Source organism: Oreochromis niloticus, linkage group LG1 (assembly GCF_001858045.2).
Source record: "Oreochromis niloticus isolate F11D_XX linkage group LG1, O_niloticus_UMD_NMBU, whole genome shotgun sequence".
Lineage (NCBI taxonomy): Eukaryota > Metazoa > Chordata > Actinopteri > Cichliformes > Cichlidae > Oreochromis > Oreochromis niloticus.
This window is the reverse complement of record NC_031965.2, coordinates 14,192,419-14,213,971: the sequence shown is the minus strand read 5'-3', so window position 1 is coordinate 14,213,971 and position 21,553 is coordinate 14,192,419. Positions and strand designations below refer to the sequence as shown.

General features: G+C 39.1%; 2 protein-coding genes and 2 long non-coding RNA genes across 4 annotated transcripts; 1 reads left to right on the top strand and 3 right to left on the bottom strand.

Moving 5' to 3' along the window:
* Positions 1-1,224: 1,224 nt before the first annotated feature.
* On the bottom strand, positions 1,225-3,549 carry LOC102079786 (cell surface A33 antigen-like). Its single transcript, XM_005466820.3, has 5 exons — positions 3,331-3,549; positions 2,707-2,879; positions 2,379-2,598; positions 2,015-2,179; positions 1,225-1,456 (listed from the first exon to the last, which is right to left on the bottom strand). The coding sequence occupies exons 1-5, from the start codon at positions 3,368-3,370 to the stop codon at positions 1,293-1,295; spliced, it is 762 nt and encodes a 253-aa protein (XP_005466877.2). The 5' UTR covers positions 3,371-3,549; the 3' UTR covers positions 1,225-1,292.
* Positions 3,550-4,170: 621 nt separating this feature from the next.
* On the top strand, positions 4,171-7,321 carry LOC112846053 (uncharacterized). The gene is made up of 3 exons (XR_003218840.1): positions 4,171-4,453; positions 6,863-6,958; positions 7,309-7,321. It is a non-coding gene; the product is annotated as an uncharacterized LOC112846053 (long non-coding RNA).
* A 1,966-nt stretch (positions 7,322-9,287) lies between these two features.
* On the bottom strand, positions 9,288-13,667 carry LOC100698318 (cell surface A33 antigen-like). Its single transcript, XM_005466821.4, has 7 exons — positions 13,472-13,667; positions 12,712-12,884; positions 12,381-12,600; positions 11,922-12,086; positions 11,224-11,340; positions 10,981-11,107; positions 9,288-10,575 (listed from the first exon to the last, which is right to left on the bottom strand). The coding sequence occupies exons 1-7, from the start codon at positions 13,509-13,511 to the stop codon at positions 10,113-10,115; spliced, it is 1,305 nt and encodes a 434-aa protein (XP_005466878.2). The 5' UTR covers positions 13,512-13,667; the 3' UTR covers positions 9,288-10,112.
* Positions 13,668-18,427: 4,760 nt separating this feature from the next.
* On the bottom strand, positions 18,428-19,949 carry LOC102079692 (uncharacterized). Its single transcript, XR_268955.3, has 3 exons — positions 19,838-19,949; positions 19,598-19,729; positions 18,428-19,510 (listed from the first exon to the last, which is right to left on the bottom strand). It is a non-coding gene; the product is annotated as an uncharacterized LOC102079692 (long non-coding RNA).
* Between the last annotated feature and the right edge of the window lie 1,604 nt (positions 19,950-21,553).

Genomic DNA, 21,553 nt, shown 5'->3' with positions numbered 1-21,553 from the left:
TACAGTCAGTGCTGGAGCAGCGGCTTCGCTCATGCGCGATTCATTTGCAGTTTAGACACATACGTGAACATCTCCTGCTCTGATAGCAGCTGGGGGGGGACTATCCTCCGCCTGTGAGTGCTTTGGCATGGTGAGGTGCCCACAGCAGCACCGCTGGTTGTTGAGAGTAAGAGCGATACGCGTTTTCGCGTCAAAAATTCGTCATAAATAAGTCTCCAATAACACCAGAAAAAGTCGCCAGATTTGTCGCTAGTCACTTTTTAGAAAAAAAGTCGCTAAGGCGGTCTGAAAACTCACTAAATATAGCGACAAAGTCGCTAAGTTGGCAACAATGCTCCCCCCTCTGCTCAGCGTAAGCACAAGGCAACAATGCTCCCCCCTCTGCTCAGCGTAAGCACAAGGCTCATGTGCGGAGTGAAGCGAAAAAAAAGGGCGCGAGAGAGAGAGAGAGAGAGCGAGCAAGAGGGTGAGAGAAAGAAAAAAAAAAACACAGCTCCCAATAAGGAGCTGGCTCGCGTCGTTCACTTCAAAGATTCGGCTCTGAGAGCTGTTTCGTTCACGACCTATCACTACCTGGAAGGGTAATACAGTTTCAAACTGGAGGATTGCTATATAAATATCCCATAGGGGTCATAAAAGCTAGGTTCCTTAACTTTCTGTAGTTGTTCAAAGGATTAAGTTGTGGTATATCAGTGATTAGAAGTACCACTTTAGGATTAGTTTAACTTTAACACAAAGTCAGGGCTGACCCGGGACCATTACTGTGAGTCACAGTGCCAAGCATAAAGGACCTTCTTTTATTTTTATTATTATTTTTTTTAATGTGTGTGTGCGAGTGAAGTCCTGCCTGTGCCCCTCAATGATAATATTTAACTACTAATCAGTTTTGCTAAATACAGTGGAACCCCGGCTTAAGAAGACCCCATTTAACGAAAAATTCAAGCTACGAAGGCACTTAACGGCAATATTTCTGCCCGTGGTATGGCAAAATGCCCGCATTATGAAAATGCCCGTACATTAATTAACGTAAATGTAAGTTTTAGTTTTAATGTTTAGAATTAAATTCCTTAATGTTATGTACATGTACACGTCCACCAAGAACTTCGTCTTCAGCCAGCATCGCCTCACTCAAAAGGCGATGGAAAAAGGTGCTTCGACTTACAATTTTTTTTTTTTAAATGTAAATATACTAAAAACTAAAAATAATAACAAGACACAACAATATCTTTGCTACAGAAATCCAGACCGAATACAGAAATAGTATTACATGTTATATTTCTGCAAAGATCCATTTAATTCAAAATGTCCAAAAGCCAACCTAAAGAAGAGCTTATTGTAGGTGGCCTGACTGAAAGGGTGATGTTGCAGGTAGCAGCATGGATCTTGTTCTCCGAGGTGCAGATGTAGTATCCTGATGTCCATATGGAGATATCATACAGAGAAAGGATGCCTCCCTCTAAAAGACAACAAATTAGTCACAAATACTTAGTGAGTATATAACTGCTATCATGATTTACTGTAGTTATGAACAAATTCTACAGTGCTGCTGCTTGGGGAAAACATGAGCGTGATCAGTAATCAGTATATACAGAGTGCAATGCAGCAGAGTGAAGCCTCTGAGGCAAGGAAATCCTCCTTGCCTATGCCACCTTCTCTCCTTGAATCTTTTAAATGAAGTTGTCACTTAGTTATTCTTCAGTGACCAAAATGAAAGGTGGTTGAGCAGGTCATCTGAATCACTCTGTGACTCCTCCAGTCTGTGTGGTGAAGTATTCTTAGGAAGGTGCAGAACCTAGAGTTCCCCGTTGATCCATTCATTGGAGTGAGAGTGTGTACATAAATGTTAAAAATCACAGGCATAGATAAAAGTGCTGCATGTGTGTGATTCCCAGAATTAGATATGCAGTAAAAAACTTGGTCAACTGAGTAGAATAAATTGAAATAAATCTAAACAATTTGTGTAAGCCAATCCCTGTTATGTGACATAGATTTCCAGGATCAATGTGTTTCTTACTGTCAGTGGTACTGGGGTCATGGGGAACAGGGTTGTTCGTTACATCACGACGCTCCCAGCTATAGGTGGGGGGTGGAGAACCTTCCTCGGACACACATATCAAGCTGATATTCTGATGGTACTCTGCTGTTCCCTGGATCTTGCAGATGGGCTTAGAGGGAGCCGCTAAAAGACAAACCCATTTTTGTTTATCCTTCCTTGCATTAAGAATGACCCGCTTACATTATCAGAGAACAGATAACAGGTAAACAATACCTTTAAAGTGTTATATATGAATGTATGATGTGCAGTAGATATGATATATAGAAAAGCAGAAACAATTAACTTCAGAAGAACATTTCTTTGAAAACAAATGAAATATTACCTAGAACCACCAAGCGTGTGGTGGCAGTTTGTTTGCCCTTCTTGTCAACTGGGATCTGCACACGGCACTCAAAATCTTTGTTGTCAGCTAGTGAGATGGAGGAAAGCTTCAGGTTAGCCTTTCCCTGAGTGACATCTACATCCATGGACATCCGACCTTCATAGTCAGTGTCTATGTCAGTAGTTGGGGCAGGGCCATGATAGTAGGTGGCGATCACTGTCTGTTAGAAAATGACACGATTAGAATAATAAAAAACACAAAGACATGTTTGCATCACAGGATTTTAATATTTATTTAGAGAGATTCATAAAGATAGGTAGATGCCAACCTCATCAATGACAGTTTGTTGAGTCAAAGAAGACCAAGTGATGATGACTAATGTCCGGGAGTTTATGGGAGTTGTAGTTGTAAAGGAGCAGGGCAGTGTGATGTTGTCACCCCTGGCGTACTCATACTGACTTTGGGGAATGGTAACAGTAATGGCACTGACACCTGACAGCACTGTGATGGACATAAAAACATTCACTTATGTCATATTGGGTATGTGGCTGTTTTACATTTATAAAGACAGTAATTTGTGGTATTTTTCATGTGCAGATTCTTTGCTGGAAATGGAGGGGTTGTAAAAAAAAAAGAAGTTACAGCCATTGGGTAACACAAATAAATTGCACACGAAAATATTAATCTGTTACAATCCCGCATTGAATAAATGTTGTAAAGCAATCCATCTATGCTTTGAGGGAAACAGAACCCATTCTTATCAACGGCTAACACAACCAAGTCTTATTTCTACTTTGTTTGCTCATATTGTTTTGGAAAAAATCACACTTTAAATCATCAATTTAGTAAATCTGTAAGTTTCAGTAAGACTGATCACATCTAAACAGGCTTCTCAGGCAGTTTGGTGAGGCGCAGAGGGAAAAAACAAATGTTTGCCAGTAGAATAACTCACCCATACACAGGAGCATCAACGCAGAAATCCTCTCTTCCATGGCAAAATCAAAGGTGGAAGCTGAGCTGTGCTGAACTGTGCTGAGCTGCTCCTCACACGCATACAAACTCAAAATCCGTGTGAGGGATGACACGAAGTTGCTTTATATATTTTCTTTGTTAACTCAGGCTTTCTGTTTCAGGGTCTGTGTGCATAAAAGTGGGTGTTTGATGATCATTTGACTGTTCCTCCCTTGCCCCCCCAAAATACATAAAGTCTGTACCACCTACTCTGGTCAAGGAGTCAAGGACAGTACCAGACAAATGGGTCATAGAGATCTATTTTTTTTAAAAGGTATGAAAGTGATTACAATAAAGTGGAACACTGGTGCTGAAAATAAGATGTGAGAGTAGGCCTACTGCAGCAGAAAAAAACGTTGATCTCATTTGATCATCACAAGTGCAGAGAGTTTAATTACATCAGTCAGCGCTGTTGTGTTTTTTTGTTTTTCAAATATAAAAGCTGCACATAAGAGCTCTGAACCTTTAAACTAAATGTAGTTAAACATTAAACATTAGTCAGTGTGTACAGGTCAGACTCTGTCCTGTGGCCTAAAAAGAATGATATCATCAGAACATCCACCATACCTGCTGCTGAATCAAAAGAGTGCTGAGTACGCTGTTTTGCTTGCATTTCTAAATAGTATTGCACATACATAAATACAATATACATACGTTGTATATTACTCGTGCATATTTAAATTAACCAGTTAGTCATCCCAGCTAAAAGATGGACAGTAACGACAGAGTCCAATGAAACAGTAATAGTAACTTTATTAATAAATGTATTTATACATACTTGTGTAAGATTCCTAAATCATAAAACCAACTAGCAGATGAGTCCTTCCAAAATGTCACGTCTGTCGGAGCAGCGGCATGGCATGAGAAGACTGTGGACCCAAATGCAGGCGCAGAGATGAGGGGTGGATGATAACAGAAAGTTAGCCTTTATTTCTGGCTGCGAAACACTGTAAACAGGAGGGTCTGAGAAAACTAACACAAACCTAGACTGGGGAAAACTAAGCATAACACATAATCTGAGGATGGAGACCAGAAGCAAGGAATGAGAAACCAGGAAACACAAGGTAAGCTGATGGAGGAAAAAAAAAGAGGCAACACGGAGGAAGACATAAAGACAGTCCAACAAGGAAAAGAGGGAAACACACACTATACACACAGAGGGTATTGAGGAGATAGCAAACAGGAGGGGAACAGCTGTGACTGATCAAACGAGACCGGGAAGGAGCAAAACAGAATAAATAATAAAATAATAAATAAATAAAACAGAAAACACACGGACATAGAGACAAGGAATGACTAGACTTGACACAATGGTGATACACACATTTTGTTTAACATTTGGTGGTAATCATCAATAACACACAGTAATTGATGACGATAGTAAATAAAGTGGCACCAGAAGATTTTATGTGTGTAGTTGTACCCTGCTGCAAGATTTTGTAAAAATAACAAGTTAGGGGAAAAAATCCATTGTCCGTCCTCTTTCACTTCACCCTTGTACTCAGACGCAAATGGACACAGGCACAGAAATGCACACATGTGCACGCACACCTACACATACCAACGCACACCTACACATACCAACGCACACGTACCCACATTTCAAGATCATTTCACGCTTGTTTTGTCATCCCCTGTATGCTTCTGTATTTGTTTAATGTCTGTCTAAGTGTTATTACTTGACACATGACTAAAGCAACAAACAGTCGACTGCAGCTCAGTGGACCAACAAGCATTAAAACCCAAGTTAAGAGTTTATCATTGTTAAAGAGAGACATTATGGAATCCATGCTATATTCTCTCCTTCCGTCCTCCCCAGTCATTAACACAAAAAGGTGAGCAGGGCAGCTTCATCATCCACAAACATAACTGTTAATCCGATCACAGTTTAACAACCTGTTTCAGCTCTGTGTACATAACTCTGTGTACACAGTTGAACCGCATGCCTCTCAGACATGCGACCACTTATGGAGCAAAGACATGTTACAAAATCCTCAAGGTGAATTTCGCAACTGTTTCCTAATCATTGACAACTGCTAGCAACCCACTTTGATCATAAGTGGGCCAGACCAAATAAAGTCAGCTTTCCTTCAGTCTACAGAATTTTTACTACACATTATCTACCTATATAAAAATGATAAAATTTTGTAGTAGATAGTGAAAAAACTGAAACTTCATATCATCTAACTTTTTATTTATTTGGTGTAGTATGACTAGGCATGGGGGATCTTTATTAGCAGGAAAAGTTGGAAAACTTAAGTAAATACAATTAAAAGTCCAAAGTTTTCCACTGCCGTTCAGTGGGTTGGATTGAACTCTCTGATGGGCCATTTCTGGCCCTCGGGCCTTGTGTTTGGTTTGTTTGTCTCCTGTAAGTTCAGTACGATGCTCCCGTTCATCAGAAATGAAACGTACGAGCAGTGCTCCTCTCATGCAGGCACACTTTTCCTCCCTGCTCTGCTGTGTTTAGCTACCCCATGACTCTGAACCATGGCAAGGAAAAACAAAAAGAAAAGTCCCAGTTGGGAAAAAGCCAACCTCTTCAACCTGTGGTTAAAAACATCAGTGACACTGGTCGTGTCGCTCTTTTACCAGCTGATAAACATCTGGTTTTGTGCTGCTACCCTAGTGTTTATAAATCTGAGATACATGTTATTTTATGTATGATATTTAGTGTTATGAATGTAAAAATAAACTGTGACTCCTCACAGAAATCTGTTTAACATTTAAAATTTTCCTTCTCAAATCTCCCTGAATAAAATTAAACATGCTCACAAATGATTGAACAGTGTTAGCAGGTAGGACTGTATGTAAGGTGGATCTCTTAAATGGTGTAATTTTGTCCCCTCAAATGCAGTCTGAGAATTAGACTGCATTTGTACCAGTAGCACCAGTAGGAATGACAGTGTATGGTCTGAAAGTAAATGAACAATGAAATAGCAATTACATTAACAGAACACAATATACAGATAAATATGAATATAATATCCTAAGTTACTTAAGCTGTTAACAGTTCCTAAATCAGTACTAATCTAGAGATTTGTCTTCAAACCAAATTTCCTAGCAATATAGGAATTAAGGCATTCATATTTAAATATAATCAACAGTGCCATCTAGTGGCTCTACAGGCCATAAGCGAGATAGACATGCCTTCACATGGCCCCTCCACAAATATGTTGTCTAGTTTGCCACTAGTTTCCACCTGATACAAACATTACATATAAGCCACAGACAAGTTAAACTAAGTTTCTATCATCTAATCGGTATAACGGTTAAAGACTACACAAAGTCTACATAAAGAGAACTACACCTCAGATACAGGGCAAAGTGTCATAATTAATTGCAACATGGAGAACAATGTAGTCTGCATCACCCTATAAACAACATACTTACAACTCTTAAATATTCAAAAAAGAGGCATATGATCAGGAAAGGAACAGGTAAATCAATAACTTCCATCAACTTCCCTGCAGCAATGACGCACACCACACAGAAGATTTCTCCGCTTCAACCCACTTCAGCCTCCACTTGGGTACACGCTCCCGGCGTCCTCCAACCTCACTACTAAGGTACGTGCCTGGAGCATGAAGGTCACTATTTCTAAAAGCATATTCTAATACAAACCATATGTGCACTGTCTCGAACACCAGTTACACAGCTACAGATATGAAGACTTACATATAGGATGAGGGTACCACGACAACAACAAAAGTGGTTCTGTGATAAAAACACACTGTAACACACATACCACAAACCAGATGACAGCGTCATGTGTTAGAATTTATTTTTTGTCTCTAGGGCTTCTATACCTCACTATTTTCCTTTTTATATTTACCTCATAATTTGTATCACACATTTGTGATTTATACTTTACTGCACACAATGATGGAGGCTATAAATTCTCTCTCTGCCTCTACAGATGCCATGGTGAAGTGGGAAGAATCATCTCCCATTACAGGAGGATGTCTGAAAGGTGCAGTAGATGAAACTGACATAGGATCTAAGGACTTCAACTTTTAGAGAGTAAAACTATTTAGAAATTCTAATTGTTTAATAATACATTTTGGAAACATATAATTTGAGCGTATTTGTCTTCTCTCAAAAAAAGAATTTCAACACATGTCAAATAGATCCAAAATGTTGCCTGAAAAACTTGCTTCCTGATTTTTACAATTAAAGCAATATCAGTGCCACTTACATGGTATGTGTGTGTGGAATTAAAGCAGTATAAGCTGCTTTAATAGAATAATACATTTCAGCTGGTTTAATTAAACTAAAATTGATACATTTAAAATAAATCTGCTGTGGTAAGTGTGAGTCCTCGATGTGTTTATTAAAGTCTAAAGTTATTCTGAGAACAAGGAGATATGAGACACATTTAGTGAATTTGTTCAGTTCCACATAGAGCAGATGATTCAGCTCCTGAGCAAAGGTGCCAGGGTGTAGTATTTCCAGGTACACACCTTTGTGGGTCCATCCCCAAAAATGATTACCCTAATTCAAAGGCACTTGACTTTGTCCTTCCTGTATTGCAAGGAGAGAAATTACACTTGAGTTATTCTTTTTTTTGTGGCCCACACTCTAACTTCATTTGCCCTGTGACAGCAGTGAGAGTTCATGTCATTTTTAGTTATGCTTAAGCTTTTATCAAAGACAAACCTGTCCACATTCTGTGCTCCAGCTATTCAAATATGAAGACTCGCTGTGCGACTCTGTCACTGTAAATAGAAAGCAAAACTGTGTTCGCTGTTGTGATCTCTGCCGGAGTCATCCGAGCACTAGATGTCTCTGTTTTTCTTTTCAGTTGCAGTGCAGGTACTGACCTAAATGCGATTACCTGGATGAATCACACCGGGGTTTAGTGTTTTTCTACTTCTCTTGCTTTCCATATAGACTAACACGCAGCCATACTTGTTTTACACCACTGACTTGATGAATACACCTTCTTTAATGTTTATGTTACTAGAGTTTTGCTTTCCAAGTTATCACCTTGTGTTTTCTCCTAGCCCTTTTCACAGTATTAGAGTTCAGCTGTGGCGCTGTCTAAACTATGTTGCATTATTTACATCCATATGCTTTTCAACTAGTCATCAAATACATGTGTAAAATGTAACACACTAAAATTTAAATCGACACAGGCGACATGACCACATCATTTGAAAACCTGCTCAGTAATGCAGTTGCATAATCAGTCAATTATGTAATGACCACACAGATATAATTAAGGGGTTTAGTTGTTAAAAGCATATATGGAACTCAACATTAAGCAACTGAGCTCTGAAATCACATGTCGAAAGCCAAGCCTTGTCAACTTTATTTATCGTATATAAACAGCATATTTCATGCAACAAATTGCATAAGAATTTGATGATTCTCAGTATATATATTCAGTGTACAAAAACAATATTTGAATTTGATGGAGAAAAAAAAAAAAGTCATCAATCTTCTAGTGCCAGTTTTTGTTACATATACACACATATTTACGTATATGCAACAAAAGCTGCAAAAACTCAAAATCTTACCAAGAGTATTTGTCTTATTTCTAGTCAAAATTATCTCATTACACTTAAAATAAGACAGAATCAGCTCAAGGGCAACATTTCAGTAAGCTAAAGGAACTTGTTTCAAGACAGTAAATCTTAAAACTAGAAAAAAACCTAGACAATTTTCACTTGTTTCATTGGCAGATTTTCTCACTTATTTCAAGCTAAAATATCTTGTATTAAGTAAAAAAATCTGCCAATGAAACAAGTGAAAATTGTCTAGTTTTTTTTCTAGTTTTAAGATTTGCTGTCTTGAAACAAGTTCCTTTAGCTTACTGAAATGTTGCCCTTGAGCTGATTCTGTCTTATTTTAAGTGTAATGAGATAATTTTGACTAGAAATAAGACAAATACTCTTGGTAAGATTTTGAGTTTTTGCAGTGGAGAGTTTTTGCTGTGACTACTACCAGTAATACCAACGTAGAAGGATGTTAAATAAAGAAAACACCAAGCGAGAGAAAATGCCCGAAAACAAAAGTAAAAAAACAGCTTCAATAAAACATCTGTTGTGCCTCGATGTGTGTTTGTGTGTCGAGCCATGATTCACTTCAGAATGTGACCAGACCAGCGTCACACTCGCACACAATTCACAGGAAAACATGACACATGCACAGAAATATCAGAGAGAATGACTTAAAACATGTTAAAATTTAAAAACTGTGATAGAACAAAATTTATTTACCAAAAAAAACTACATAAAACTAGCAGTACAAAGAGACAACTGTTAACTGTTCTCTTACTGTACAACAAAAATTTTGTCAACGCTTGTATACTGTGAGAGAATGTGTGCATAAATCACCACGCCTGCTCAGAATCTTAATCAGGGGAATAAGCTGCTTATCTTGTCTTTATCCTAACGTTATAAGTTACTTAAGAAAAAAATTCAGAAAATCGGAACCTCTAAAACATACATTTAGGGGGCGCTCTGTCAAATGTTTGTCCAGTTCTCTATATACGTAGAATAGGACGTTTGCATGCAAATCTTTTCCTGAGCAGTGTTCAAACTTTTTAAAGATTAACCCCACAAATCTCTGTCCCTACTCAAAAGGATCTAAAACTATTCCTTCCGAACAGATTACTCTTTCAGCCCTAATTTTGCTGTTTCATGGGGGTCCATTTTGATATAGCTAGGTCCCCCCCCTCATGTAACAAAGCTGGTGCTTTGTTACAGGTTGGAGGTTTTAGTCATCGTAGTCCCTCCTTGGGGGCTTACTGTTGGGCACTGGTGGTCTATCACGGTCACGATCATCATAGCGGTCGTCATCACGGCGACGATCTTGATGACGGCGATCGTCATCATAGCGCTCACGACGGTCACTGTAGTCGCTTCGCCGATCGTCGTAGTCGCGGCGCCGATCGTCGTAGTCGCGGCGCCGATCGTCGTAGTCGCTGCGTCGATCGTCGTAGTCGCTGCGGCGGTCATCATAATCATCGCGCCGCCGATCATTGTAGTCGCTGCGGCGGTCGTCATAATCGCTGCGGCGGTCATCGTAATCGCGGCGATCTGGTTGACTCTTTTCCTCATTGCGTTCAGTCTTCTTTACACTGGAGTCCTCATAACTGTCCTTCCCCTGCCCTTCAACACGTTGACCCTCACCGTTTCTATCCGGCTCATTGTCGTGGTACTCATCCCCCTCACGAACTCTAGAAAGTGGAAACAACAGACATCAAGTGTGGAGAAATTATTGGGAGAACCGATGTGGTTTATTCAGCTGATTTCTTTTGATTGATTTCTTTTGCACCATCTCCTTTGTTAGCATCTGTTCCTGTCACCATTAATTTATTATGAAGTGGATTTTAAAAAACAAAGTGACTTTGCTTATTAAATCAACAAAATTCCTTTTTTGTCTTTTGCATGCTCAGCAGGAATGGCCACTTCCATTGATTACAGCCATATGGAACCTCAAACACAATATGTACAAATTTTATCATTTTTTTAATCACTTAAAAAAATTATTCCACAAGAATACTGCGCAGAAAACATCCCGTTCACTCAGTACGAGCGTCTCTGTGTTAATTGCTTGTATCTATAATAAAGAGGAACATTACCCCATGGCGTATTCCTCATCTTTGTTCTTCTTTCGGCAACAGCAGCAACAGATGACGATGATGAGTATAACCAAGACAGCAGCAACTCCACCAATTATTCCTGCAGTGGAAGCAATGTTCATGGATGCTGCAGGGTTGAGAACAGACAGGTTAAGTGCAGGAACAATACAGAGGTTTGCATCAAAATAATTTTCAGTAAAGATTTATTTATTGAAAGAAAAAAAATAAAAATGTTTCTCTTACGTGGCATGACCGAGAGGGTGAGGTTGCAAGTAGCAGAACGGATCTTGTTCTGTGAGGTGCAGACGTAGTATCCTGATGTATCTTTGGTGATATTATACAGAGACAGGATGCCATCCTCTGAAACACAAAGAATTAGTCACATATACTGAAAAATATGTGACCTCTATCTTTGGCCATTCTGAACAGTATGCTGAGTAAAGTAAGTATGCCGAGTAAATAGATAAATACAGGATGCGAAAGAGAAGAATGAAACCGTACATCTGACTGATATCATTCTTGGCCTCTGTGTTTCTGCCACTTCTCCTTAATTTTTTTAAAATAAAATAGACACTCAGCATGGATTCACTAATAAAACTATTTTTAGCAAACTAAAACAGAGCTGAATTTAATATTTTTACAAATATTTAAGTGTCGCCTCATTAGTGAGACCAAACTGCAGCAGAGACCATTCTGAATCTCCTGTGGTTTTTCATCTTTAGAATGTCATTCATGTTACACCTCCTGCTCACTTTCATCATGTTTAATATGCTTCAATATTAAATACCAAACAGTGGCTGTGTAGCAAAAGTTAAGCTCACTTGTACACCAAGCGTAGCATCTCTCTGATCATGTCCACATTTGTTCTTGCAAGCAAAGATTAGTAAAACTTTATGCTCTGATATGGGACGTAGATTTGAAAGAATCAGAATGTCACTTACTGTCAGTGGTTCTGGAGTCTTGAGGAACAGACTGATTCTGCACATTAAAACGTTTCCAGCTATAAGTGGGATTTGGAGATCCTTCTGCAGACGCACAGGTTAATGTGATATCTTGGCCATACTGTGCTGTTCCCTGGATCTTACAGACGGGTGTAGAGGGGGCCACTAAAGAAGACAAATATAAATGTAGTGTGATTACTTTAGTAATGGAATACAAGGCAAGCCACATCCCGAACAGGGCTGACGTATAGCAGACGGATTCAGCCATTAACAGTGATATCTCTGAACAGCAGGAGCAAGCCCACAATCATTATGACCTTTCAAAATATGCATATACAGGATACAGTGTCTTTAATAATTCATTGCATTAGGAATAACTAACATTTTAGAACATATTAAGGTTAAACATCAGAGTTTAACATTGTATAATGTATAAAGAAAGGACAGCTGACATATTACCTAGAACCACCAAGTTTGTGATGGCAGTTTGTTTGCCACTCCTGTCACCTGGGATCTGCACACGACACTCAAAATTTTTATTGTCAGCTAGTGAGATGGAGAAAAGCTTCAGGTTAGCCTTTCCCTGAGTGACATCTACATCCACGGACACCCGACCTTCATAGTCAGTGTCTATGTCAGTAGTTGGGGTAGAGCTGTGATAGTAGGTGGCGATCACTGTCTGTTAGAAAATGACACGATTAGTGGAATAATAAAAATCACAAGGACATGTTTGCATCTCATGATTTGTATATTTATTTGGAAAGATTCATAAAGATAGGTAGATGCCAACCTCATCAATGGTAGTTTGTTGAGTCAAAGAAGACCAAGTGATGACGACTTGTGTCTGGGAGGTTATCGAAACTATAGTTCTAAAGGAGCAGGGCAGTGTGATGTTGTCCCCTCTGGCATACTCATACTGACCTTGGGGGATGGTAACAGTAACGGCACCGACACCTGACAGCACTGTGATGGACATAAAAACAAATCAGACAGATCAATATAAAGCACTCTCAGCTATCCTGTATGTATAAAAACACTACGTTCTGATATGGAATCATTTGTCTTCATGGATTCTTCGCTATAATGGTTCAGCAGCAGAAAATCAAAGTTGACCAATAACTCACTGCTCCACACCCACACCCACCTACTAAATAAACCAAGCTTGAAAAAGGAACTTATGATCATTATTTGATTATATTTAAAAACAAACAAACAAACAAACAAACAAACAAACGAAGGTCTGTTACAGCCATGAGTATCAGCTCAATTTTGGAGCAAGTTCCGTGTACAAAAGATAGACGGCGAAAAATAATCGGTTCTTACTTTTTAAAAAGCCTGCCATTAAATAATTGTTTTCATGACTTTTATTACTACTTCATTTGCTTACACTGGAATATGGTACTTTAAAAGCCATTTAAAAATAAGAATGCCTTCTAATCAGGCTTCTCGGGCCTGCTCCCTTTTTAGACGGCGATCCTGACGGTGCGCAAACAGGTGTGGCAGCTCGATGAGGCGCAGAAAAAGAAGAGTTTCTTTAAAAAGATACTCACTCAGACACAGAAGCGTCAAGGAAAAGTTCTTCTTCTCCATGGCAAACACTTACTTGCTTCAAACTAAAACCCACTGACTCTTCAGTATCTACTTATTTCGCCACAGAAAAATGAGAAAACAACATTTGCATCGAAACTCGACAGTCCGCGAACAATGATGCGCCCGCTGCCTCCGGTTGACTGATAGCGCTCCCTGCCAATCACGTCGCCTTTGGAGGTTCAGGTGACATTTTTGTTCCGCCCACCTGACGTGTTTTAGCTTGTAGTTTGCTCCAGCGTACCTGCCTTTTCAGAGATACTCCATTATTTAGATTCGGCTTCTCAGGATTTGACAACAAGTTTATTTCCACCACAGGCCTAATTTTAAAATATTACATGCCCAATTTAGACAGTTGGACCTCGAAATCTTTAGTTTGTCTTGTTGAGAGAACAAAATATGAAAATAATCACTCTTTCACTTTTTAAGTATCTCCTTTATTTTATTTTATTATTTCTTGTTGTTTGTCTCTTTTTTTTTGAACATTTGGTTTTACTTTATAAGAGTGAGAAAAACGAAGGGCGTTAAAAAAAAAAGCATGACGAACACTCGACAGTCTGAGTAGGCGGCGCGGTTGTTTGTTTCCCCGTCAAACTGGTTTGACAGGGGTTATCACCCTAAGGCATCACACGCAAAGACGCAACGCTGAAACTAAAACCAAGCGTGCTGTCCTCTTAAAATGGCTGATTTCGAAATAATAATTAATAGGACTGTGTATATTTTGGGTTGTGTGGGACTCACCCTTAATTTCCGTGTTTGTGTCCAATAATCCTTTACAAATGATTTAATGTATAAATATTGCTAAATTGAACAAAAAGAAAAAATGGGGCTGACCCAAAGATGGAAGCCAGTGTGTTATCTGTGCTGCATGGGCATCAATGGTGGCCTGTTTGCCTTTATTATTAAGATTTTAGCATTTAGTTCATGACTATAACTCAGTTACCAACTCCATTATCAGAAGGCAACACGTGCAAGAACTAAACCCTAGCCACATCCCTTTTTACTGTGCAACCTGCACAATTAAAATATTGCTGACGAGTTCCTGTGTTGACTAAATGTCATCAGTTGTAGCTTTACAGCTGAATAAAAACTGATAAAAAATAATTGTGCGTCTCCAAAACTTGTAAGTAAGCACTGTAATCAAATAAAGACATGACACCACCACTGTCATCTGATATTTTGTAGGCATGAGTCTGATACCGACTGTGTCATGTCAGCTGACTTCCTCTATCACAGTGTAAGGATACAGTGTTTTTCCACACTCTCCTTCAGGTCTGTCAGGTGGTTGTTTGCGTTTCTAAGTGCAATAACCAGTCATAATCTCCCAGTATAGTTGGTCTGGCTCTGTCTATATTAGTGAATTAGAATTGAGCATTTTGATTTGATGTTATTTTTCTCACAGTAACATAACTTCTGATATTTTCTAAGTCGTATTTAAAAAGGTCATGGCATATTTTTATTCCTTCCCTGCTACTCACTGACTTCCTGTCTTTCACTTGCCCTTGATGTTGTTTTTGCTAACCAACCATCTCCTCTCCCAAAAAATTAAAACTGCAATTACCAGTTGGTAAATTAAAAAAACAAGCCTCAGTCAGCAACACTGCAAAGAAAGCCGGCACAGCTGATAAAATCGAAACTGATTCAAACAGAAGGCTACCTAAAACCCAATCGTAACACTGAAACACAACCAAGGAAGTAGAGAAAATAAAAGTGTATGTCTATATTTAACTGATGTGTAACACATAGTGTGAGAATACTTTCATGGTTATCATCTGCATGTGGTACAACAAGGGCACTGTTGCCACTTCCTCTCGGTGAGGAGTGCCTTTTTTGACTTTGTTAGGGAGCAACAACAGTTAGGTCTCAGCACATTAAAACAGATAAACATTTTTCTCACGCTTCTGAGCATAATAACGTATATTTTTAACTTTCAAAAAGACAGTGGGCATGTCATGAGTGTACCTGCATCAGCTTCTTTATGCGCTGTCACTCACTGGGTGGTTTTGAACATGAAAAACAGAATCCGGGTACAGTCAGTGTTGTTGGTTTAGAGGTTTTGTTAAGTCACCCATGTGGTTGCCTTTCAGTTAGGTTTTCCAGACCGGAAGGCCTGACTAGCAGTTTCTGCTCTAATTCATCTCAACAGAGGGTTCTATCAGGACTCTGTGCACACCAGTCCAGTTCTGCATCAAACTCACTTATCCATGTCTTTATGGACCTTGCTTTGTGCACTGGTGCAAGGCATTGATGTAAGGCTGTGACGAGCTGCATGGCCATTGAAAACCTTTTCTAGGAGTGCTCTGTGCACTGTTCTTGAGCTGAAGGCCACATAAAGTTTGGAAAGCTGTAGTAACTGACTCTGCAAGAAGTTGGTGACCTCTGCATCCTCTGCTCTAACCCTGTGCGGATAAATATAACAAAAAACAGAGTTAACGATAAAAACTATTAAAAATAATGATAAAGCCCGATAAAAACCCTGAAAACCATAAATTTCACACCCGAGCCTCACCGGTGTTAGTCCATGCCCCCATCTTTTCTCCTAATGCCCTTTTTCTTGTTTTCTTGACTTTATTATCTCACCTCCACATAATGGCTTCAGACCTCACTACAGCATATACCTGGCAGTTCTTCAGAGCAACATAAATTAGATTAGATATGTTCTTTATCCGTGGCACCTTGCTAGGTTTGCGGTTGATTTTTTTTCTGTGTTTGTACCTGTGAAATCTGTGTAGAATAAATGTTTCTGTGGATCAACCATAATTGGTCTCTCACAGTTAAACTTTCTGCCTGACTGCTTGCATCCATTGGCTCTTTTTTCTCCCTGATGCCTGTGAGGTTCCGTTATGGTGTGGCAACTAAGAATTCATCGAGACATCACGTTCTGCAGGAACCTGCTGGGTAACTGGCAGATTTGAGGCCTCAGGGAAAATCATGTGGTTAGTAGATAAGTGCACAAGATCTCATATACAATCCCGATCAAAAGTTCAAGGCCACTTGAAAAATGGCAGAAAATCATATTTTGCATGGTTGGATCTTAACAAGTTTCCAAGTAGAGCTTCAACATGTAACAACAAGAAATGGGAGTGAGACAAAACATGTTTTTGAGAATGCAGTTTATCCAAAAAAACGCTTAAACTGAAACAGGCTGTTTTACAGCTGATCAAAGGTTTAGGACCACATGCCTTTAAAAGGCCAAATGTGTGCAAAAATGAGGGTTCATTGACATTTTCTGTCAGGTAGTCACACTGTCATGATGTTCTGATGGCAAAGGCAAAAAGCATTCCCTTTTTGAATATGGTCAGGTTGTTGAATGACATAAACAGTAATTTGGAATTTCTTAAATGATCCTGAGAGTTATGGAACTAAAAAAAGTCAGGTGGAAGACCCAAAAATATTTCACCAGCACTGAGCGGGAGGATTCAGTTGTCTGTCAAGACACTGCACAATCCTCGACCCAAATTAAGTCCATTACTGGTGCTGACTGCAGCCCCGTAACCATCAGACAGCATCTGAGACTGAAGGGCTTAAAAAAAACCACATCTTCAATCCCTCGTCTCCTTGAACACCATAGAACTGACCGTTTGGACTTTGCAAGAGGGCAGTAGTTTAAAATAACTGACTGAAATTTTCTGCAGGTTTAAAAGACTTTAGACCACAGTCTGCAGTGACAAAGGTAATCACCCACACAGCCACTATGCAGTATAGTAACTGATCCTAATTTTAAGATTTAATAACTTTATTAATGGTGGCATTGCAATATTTGGCACAATATATGCATTCATGCCACCCTCATAATGAACCTTAGAAATGCTGCTAATCCATTATGTTGTCATGTAGCGCCACCTTCTGACTGAAATTAAATTTCATGACTAATATCCCACAAGAGTTATTCCTTCTCAAATCAACAAAGGTCTTCTGTCTGAATGGTATACATTTGCCTTTTGCAAAAAGGCTAAAGAAAACATGTTGATTACTTTTAACATGAAAATCCTTCCATTCTATTCCACTTACCCTTATCAGGGTCATGGAGGAGCTGGAGCCTATCCCAGCAAGAGGTCACCAATCTGCTACAACCACCACACCACCGTGCTGACCAAGTAGCACCAGAAAAACAATAACATCAGTAGATAGTGTAATCTGAAAGGAACAAAAACTCCATCTGGAGTTTCCAGATGGTCCGATTATATCTGTGTATTGTGATCCATCATAGATCACGATACACGCATGCAGTTTGAAATACACAAGCGCAAATAGTTTTGCTACATTAATAGTCCCATATACTGTAGGCCAAAAGCACAGCATTTGAAGAACCTCCTCTCTTTGTGTTTTTAGTGACTGCTATTAATGCAGCCGTCCATTAGGTGTCGCATTACTATCAAGACATACATAATAAGGTGGAGCCGCAAATCAGGCAACACTTAAAAACTAGTAAATGAAAAATCTTTTCAAAATAAACTCAGCAAATGACTACATGTGTTCAGTAGAAGATCAAACAGAGAAGATATACGTTAATTTCTGTAATTGTGACTGATTTTCAATATTTTCACTTAGCCCTTATATGAAAACAACAAGAAAATAATACATTTTGACATATTAGCATGCGCATGGTAAACCAAATGTTTAATTTTTATATAGTGCCCTCTTGAAATGGATGAATCTCATAATCTAAGAGTACCTTCCATATAAAGCATCAGTATCTATATGTGTCATCACATATATAGTCACAGACTTGATGAATCCCAGTAAATAAAGAATTGTAACAAAAAAACAAAACAAAAAAAAAAATGTAAATACTTTACAGATACTATACACACTGTTGTGGGATTAAAGGTTTTTGTCTGTCAGTTAGATTTCCCATGACTCTTGTGAAACCTGTAGACCGAATTTCTGTAAATCCTGCTGAATTATGTGCAGTTTCATAAAGTTCAACACAGCGTTTCATGCTGTATCACATAACTGGCAGGGAGCTGTGGTAAAAGGTTATTGAGCTGTCTACTTTCACTGTAAAATTACACACAGTGAATGTCTGTAAGAGCATCACAATATTGCTTCCTTGATATTTACATGACATTTAAGGCTTTGTGTAACCTTTTCCTCGTGAAATGATTAATGATTTTACAAGGTCAGAGTCATTTTTATAAATAGTGAAAAGTAATCAAACAGTTTTGGGTTGCATAAATGTGTTTTCTGTCATGAAGTGTAAATGTCTCTGTGCTTTCAAATTTGGACCAGATCATCCTTTCAGCTCCAGGTTTTCTCTCTGGGCTCTAATCCTCCTTTTCCTTGTTCTCTTGACTTTATCTCGCCTTCACATAATGGCTTAAGACCTCACTACCATCATTTGCTATTACAGTTGAACCATATTAACTTACACTTCTCGACACACACACACACACACACACACACACACACACACACACACACACACACACACACACAAAGAAGTAAAGTTTGGTTTTTTTTCATTAGAACTGTTTTCAGACATCGTAGGTTTCACAGGATGAGTATAATTACCATTTGCTGAACAGAAGTCAGAGTCTGATGTTACACCTTCAAGGCAAACAACGATCTTTTTACACAGATTCAGAAAGAAAACTGCATTTAAACCCGAGGGCAAAGGGCCATTCTCATGCTGTTTAAACAAGAAAGCACAGACAGACAGGCACAGTTCTTCTCCCAGTAGATCAGGACCACTCTGATCATTTCTTGAAGGACAGGGATACTCTGCTGGTGCTGAACAGGTGGCAAAGTACCAAAGTAGAAGTGAGAAACACTGTTGCAGGATCAGTTCATTGTGAAACACTGTTTCAATCCAGAGTAGCAACCTTAATGAAATCTGAGCTGTCTACTGTATCCTGGATCGGGCCAAAGAGGACACGGGGTAGTCCAAGTTCAAGGCCAACGTGGTTCAACTTCTCAACCTCAGCCATCACTAGCAGATTATGTAGGACTCTCATTGGCCACTGAATCTGCTGAACTTCTTTTACCACGCCCCCTTTTAGCTGTCCAAGCAAAGAAAAAAAGAGTAGATACAAACCTGTTTTGAAGAAGGAGAAATTCACTCAGAGTGAAACGCTGAAACAAATTACCTGAGCTTTAAATGCCTGGATCTTGGATTTAATCTGAGGTATAATGACACTTTAATCTAATATCTCTCTCTTTTCTCTGCTTGGATCTGATAGTTGGGCCAGATTCTCCCAGTATTCCTTGTTGTTGGCATCCTGAAAGACCAAGAAATGACCGAGTGTCAGGTACAGTTGTGTTCAAAATAACAGCAGTCCAACATGACTAACCAGATCAATCAGTGTTTTTGGTATAAATTATTATACATGGCAAATAATTTATCAGTTGGTGTAGTAGAGTCAGAGAGACCCAACATTCATGATATAAATGCACCTGTGTGATGACCCACTGCACCCTGCCTTCCTTTTGGCTCATGTGTGTCTTGTTTGCAGGTATTGGAGAGGCGGAGTTCCCGTTCACAATCAGTGACACTGGCAACACCTGGGCCAGTGTGCCAGGACTCTATATAAAAAGCCTTTAGGGCATAATCAAAATAATGGCAGTGTGGAGTCCAATCAGTGAGGTCATTGATTATGTGAAGAAACAGGTGTCATTTGTGTGGCCCTTATTTAAGGATGAAGCCAGCACATGTTGTACATGCATTTCTCTCTGAAAACCTGAGAAAGATGGGTCATGCCAGACATTGTTCAGAAGAACACCGTGCTTTAATCAGAATGTTGATTGGATAGGGGAAAACATATAACGAAGTGCAGAAAATGATAGGCTGCTCAGCTAAAATATTTCTCCAATGTTTGCAAAAGCCAAACCAGAGAGAAAGAAGAAAGTGGAAGACTATCATTTGAATGAATGGAACAAGAGCCAGAATGGCAAAGACTCAGCCAATGATCAGCTCCAAAGAGATCAGAGACAGTCTGAAGCTACCTGTGAGTACTGTGACAATTAGAAGATGCTTGTGTGAGGCTAGAAAACATGCAAAGTCCTACTGTTAAAAAAAAAAAGACGTGCTGAAAAGGATACAGTTTGCCAAAGAACATATCAACTGGCTTAAAGAGAAATAGAGAAACATTTTGTGGACTGATGAAAGTAAGATTGTTCTTTTTGGGTCCAAGGGCCACAGACAGTTTGTCAGATGACCCCCAAAGACTGAATTCAAGCCACAGTACACTCTGAAGACCGTGAAGCATGGTGCTGCAAGCATCATGATATGGGGCTGTTTCTCTTATTAAGGTGTCGGGGATATTTATCACATACCAGGCATCATGGATTAATTTGCTTATATCAAAATACTTGAAGAGGAAATGCCCTTGAAATGGGTGTTTCAAAAAGACAAAGACCCCAAACACACCAGTAAGCGAGCAGCATCTTGTTTCCAGACCAACAAAATTAAGAGTATGGAGTGACCAGCCCAATCCCCGGACCTTAATCCAATAGAAAACTTGTAGGGTGACATCAAAATGCTCCTTCTGAGGCAAAACCAAGAAATGCAGAAGAATTGTGGAAGGTTGTCAAATCATCCTGGGCTGGCATACCTGTTTATAGGTGTCAGAAGTTGGTCGACTCCATGCAGCACAGATGTGAAGCAGTTCTCAAAAACAGTGGTTATACAACTAAATATTAGTTTAGTGATTCACAGGACTGCTCAATCTTAACGGTTTTTTCAGTTTATTGGGTAAATATTTGAGTTTGTAATGAAAAATGCAGACGCTGCTATTTTTTTGAACAGCCCAATATCATGTTTTCCTTCGTTTTCTGTAAAGTAATTGAAATATTGATACTTTTTCTTCATGTTTTAATGTGGATTTTACCGTCAAAGGGCCGAACACATTTGTGTGTGTGGCAGCACTGCAAATGCATCACATGGGACTAAAACCATGAAAGTCAGGGATGAGAATGTGTCATTTACATTTTAAAGTTTTCTACTAAAATCACACCTACCACATAGCACGCCTTGAAAATATTTTCTCTTACTGCAGCGTGCAGAGGACTTCAGCCATGAACTGATTACACACTAGACTTGTAGT

Excerpts from the sequence above, each read along its gene's own strand:
- LOC102079786 (XM_005466820.3), bottom strand. The coding sequence starts at position 3,370 with ATGGAAGAGAGGATTTCTGCGTTGATGCTCCTGTGTATGG. Across the intron at positions 2,599-2,706 it reads AACAAACTGTCATTGATGAG|ACAGTGATCGCCACCTACTA; the intron begins GTTGGCATCTAC and ends ATTTTCTAACAG. Across the intron at positions 1,457-2,014 it reads TGACCCCAGTACCACTGACA|AGGGAGGCATCCTTTCTCTG; the intron begins GTAAGAAACACA and ends GTTGTCTTTTAG.
- LOC100698318 (XM_005466821.4), bottom strand. The coding sequence starts at position 13,511 with ATGGAGAAGAAGAACTTTTCCTTGACGCTTCTGTGTCTGA. Across the intron at positions 12,601-12,711 it reads AACAAACTACCATTGATGAG|ACAGTGATCGCCACCTACTA; the intron begins GTTGGCATCTAC and ends ATTTTCTAACAG. Across the intron at positions 11,108-11,223 it reads CACCCTCTCGGTCATGCCAC|CATCCATGAACATTGCTTCC; the intron begins GTAAGAGAAACA and ends TCAACCCTGCAG.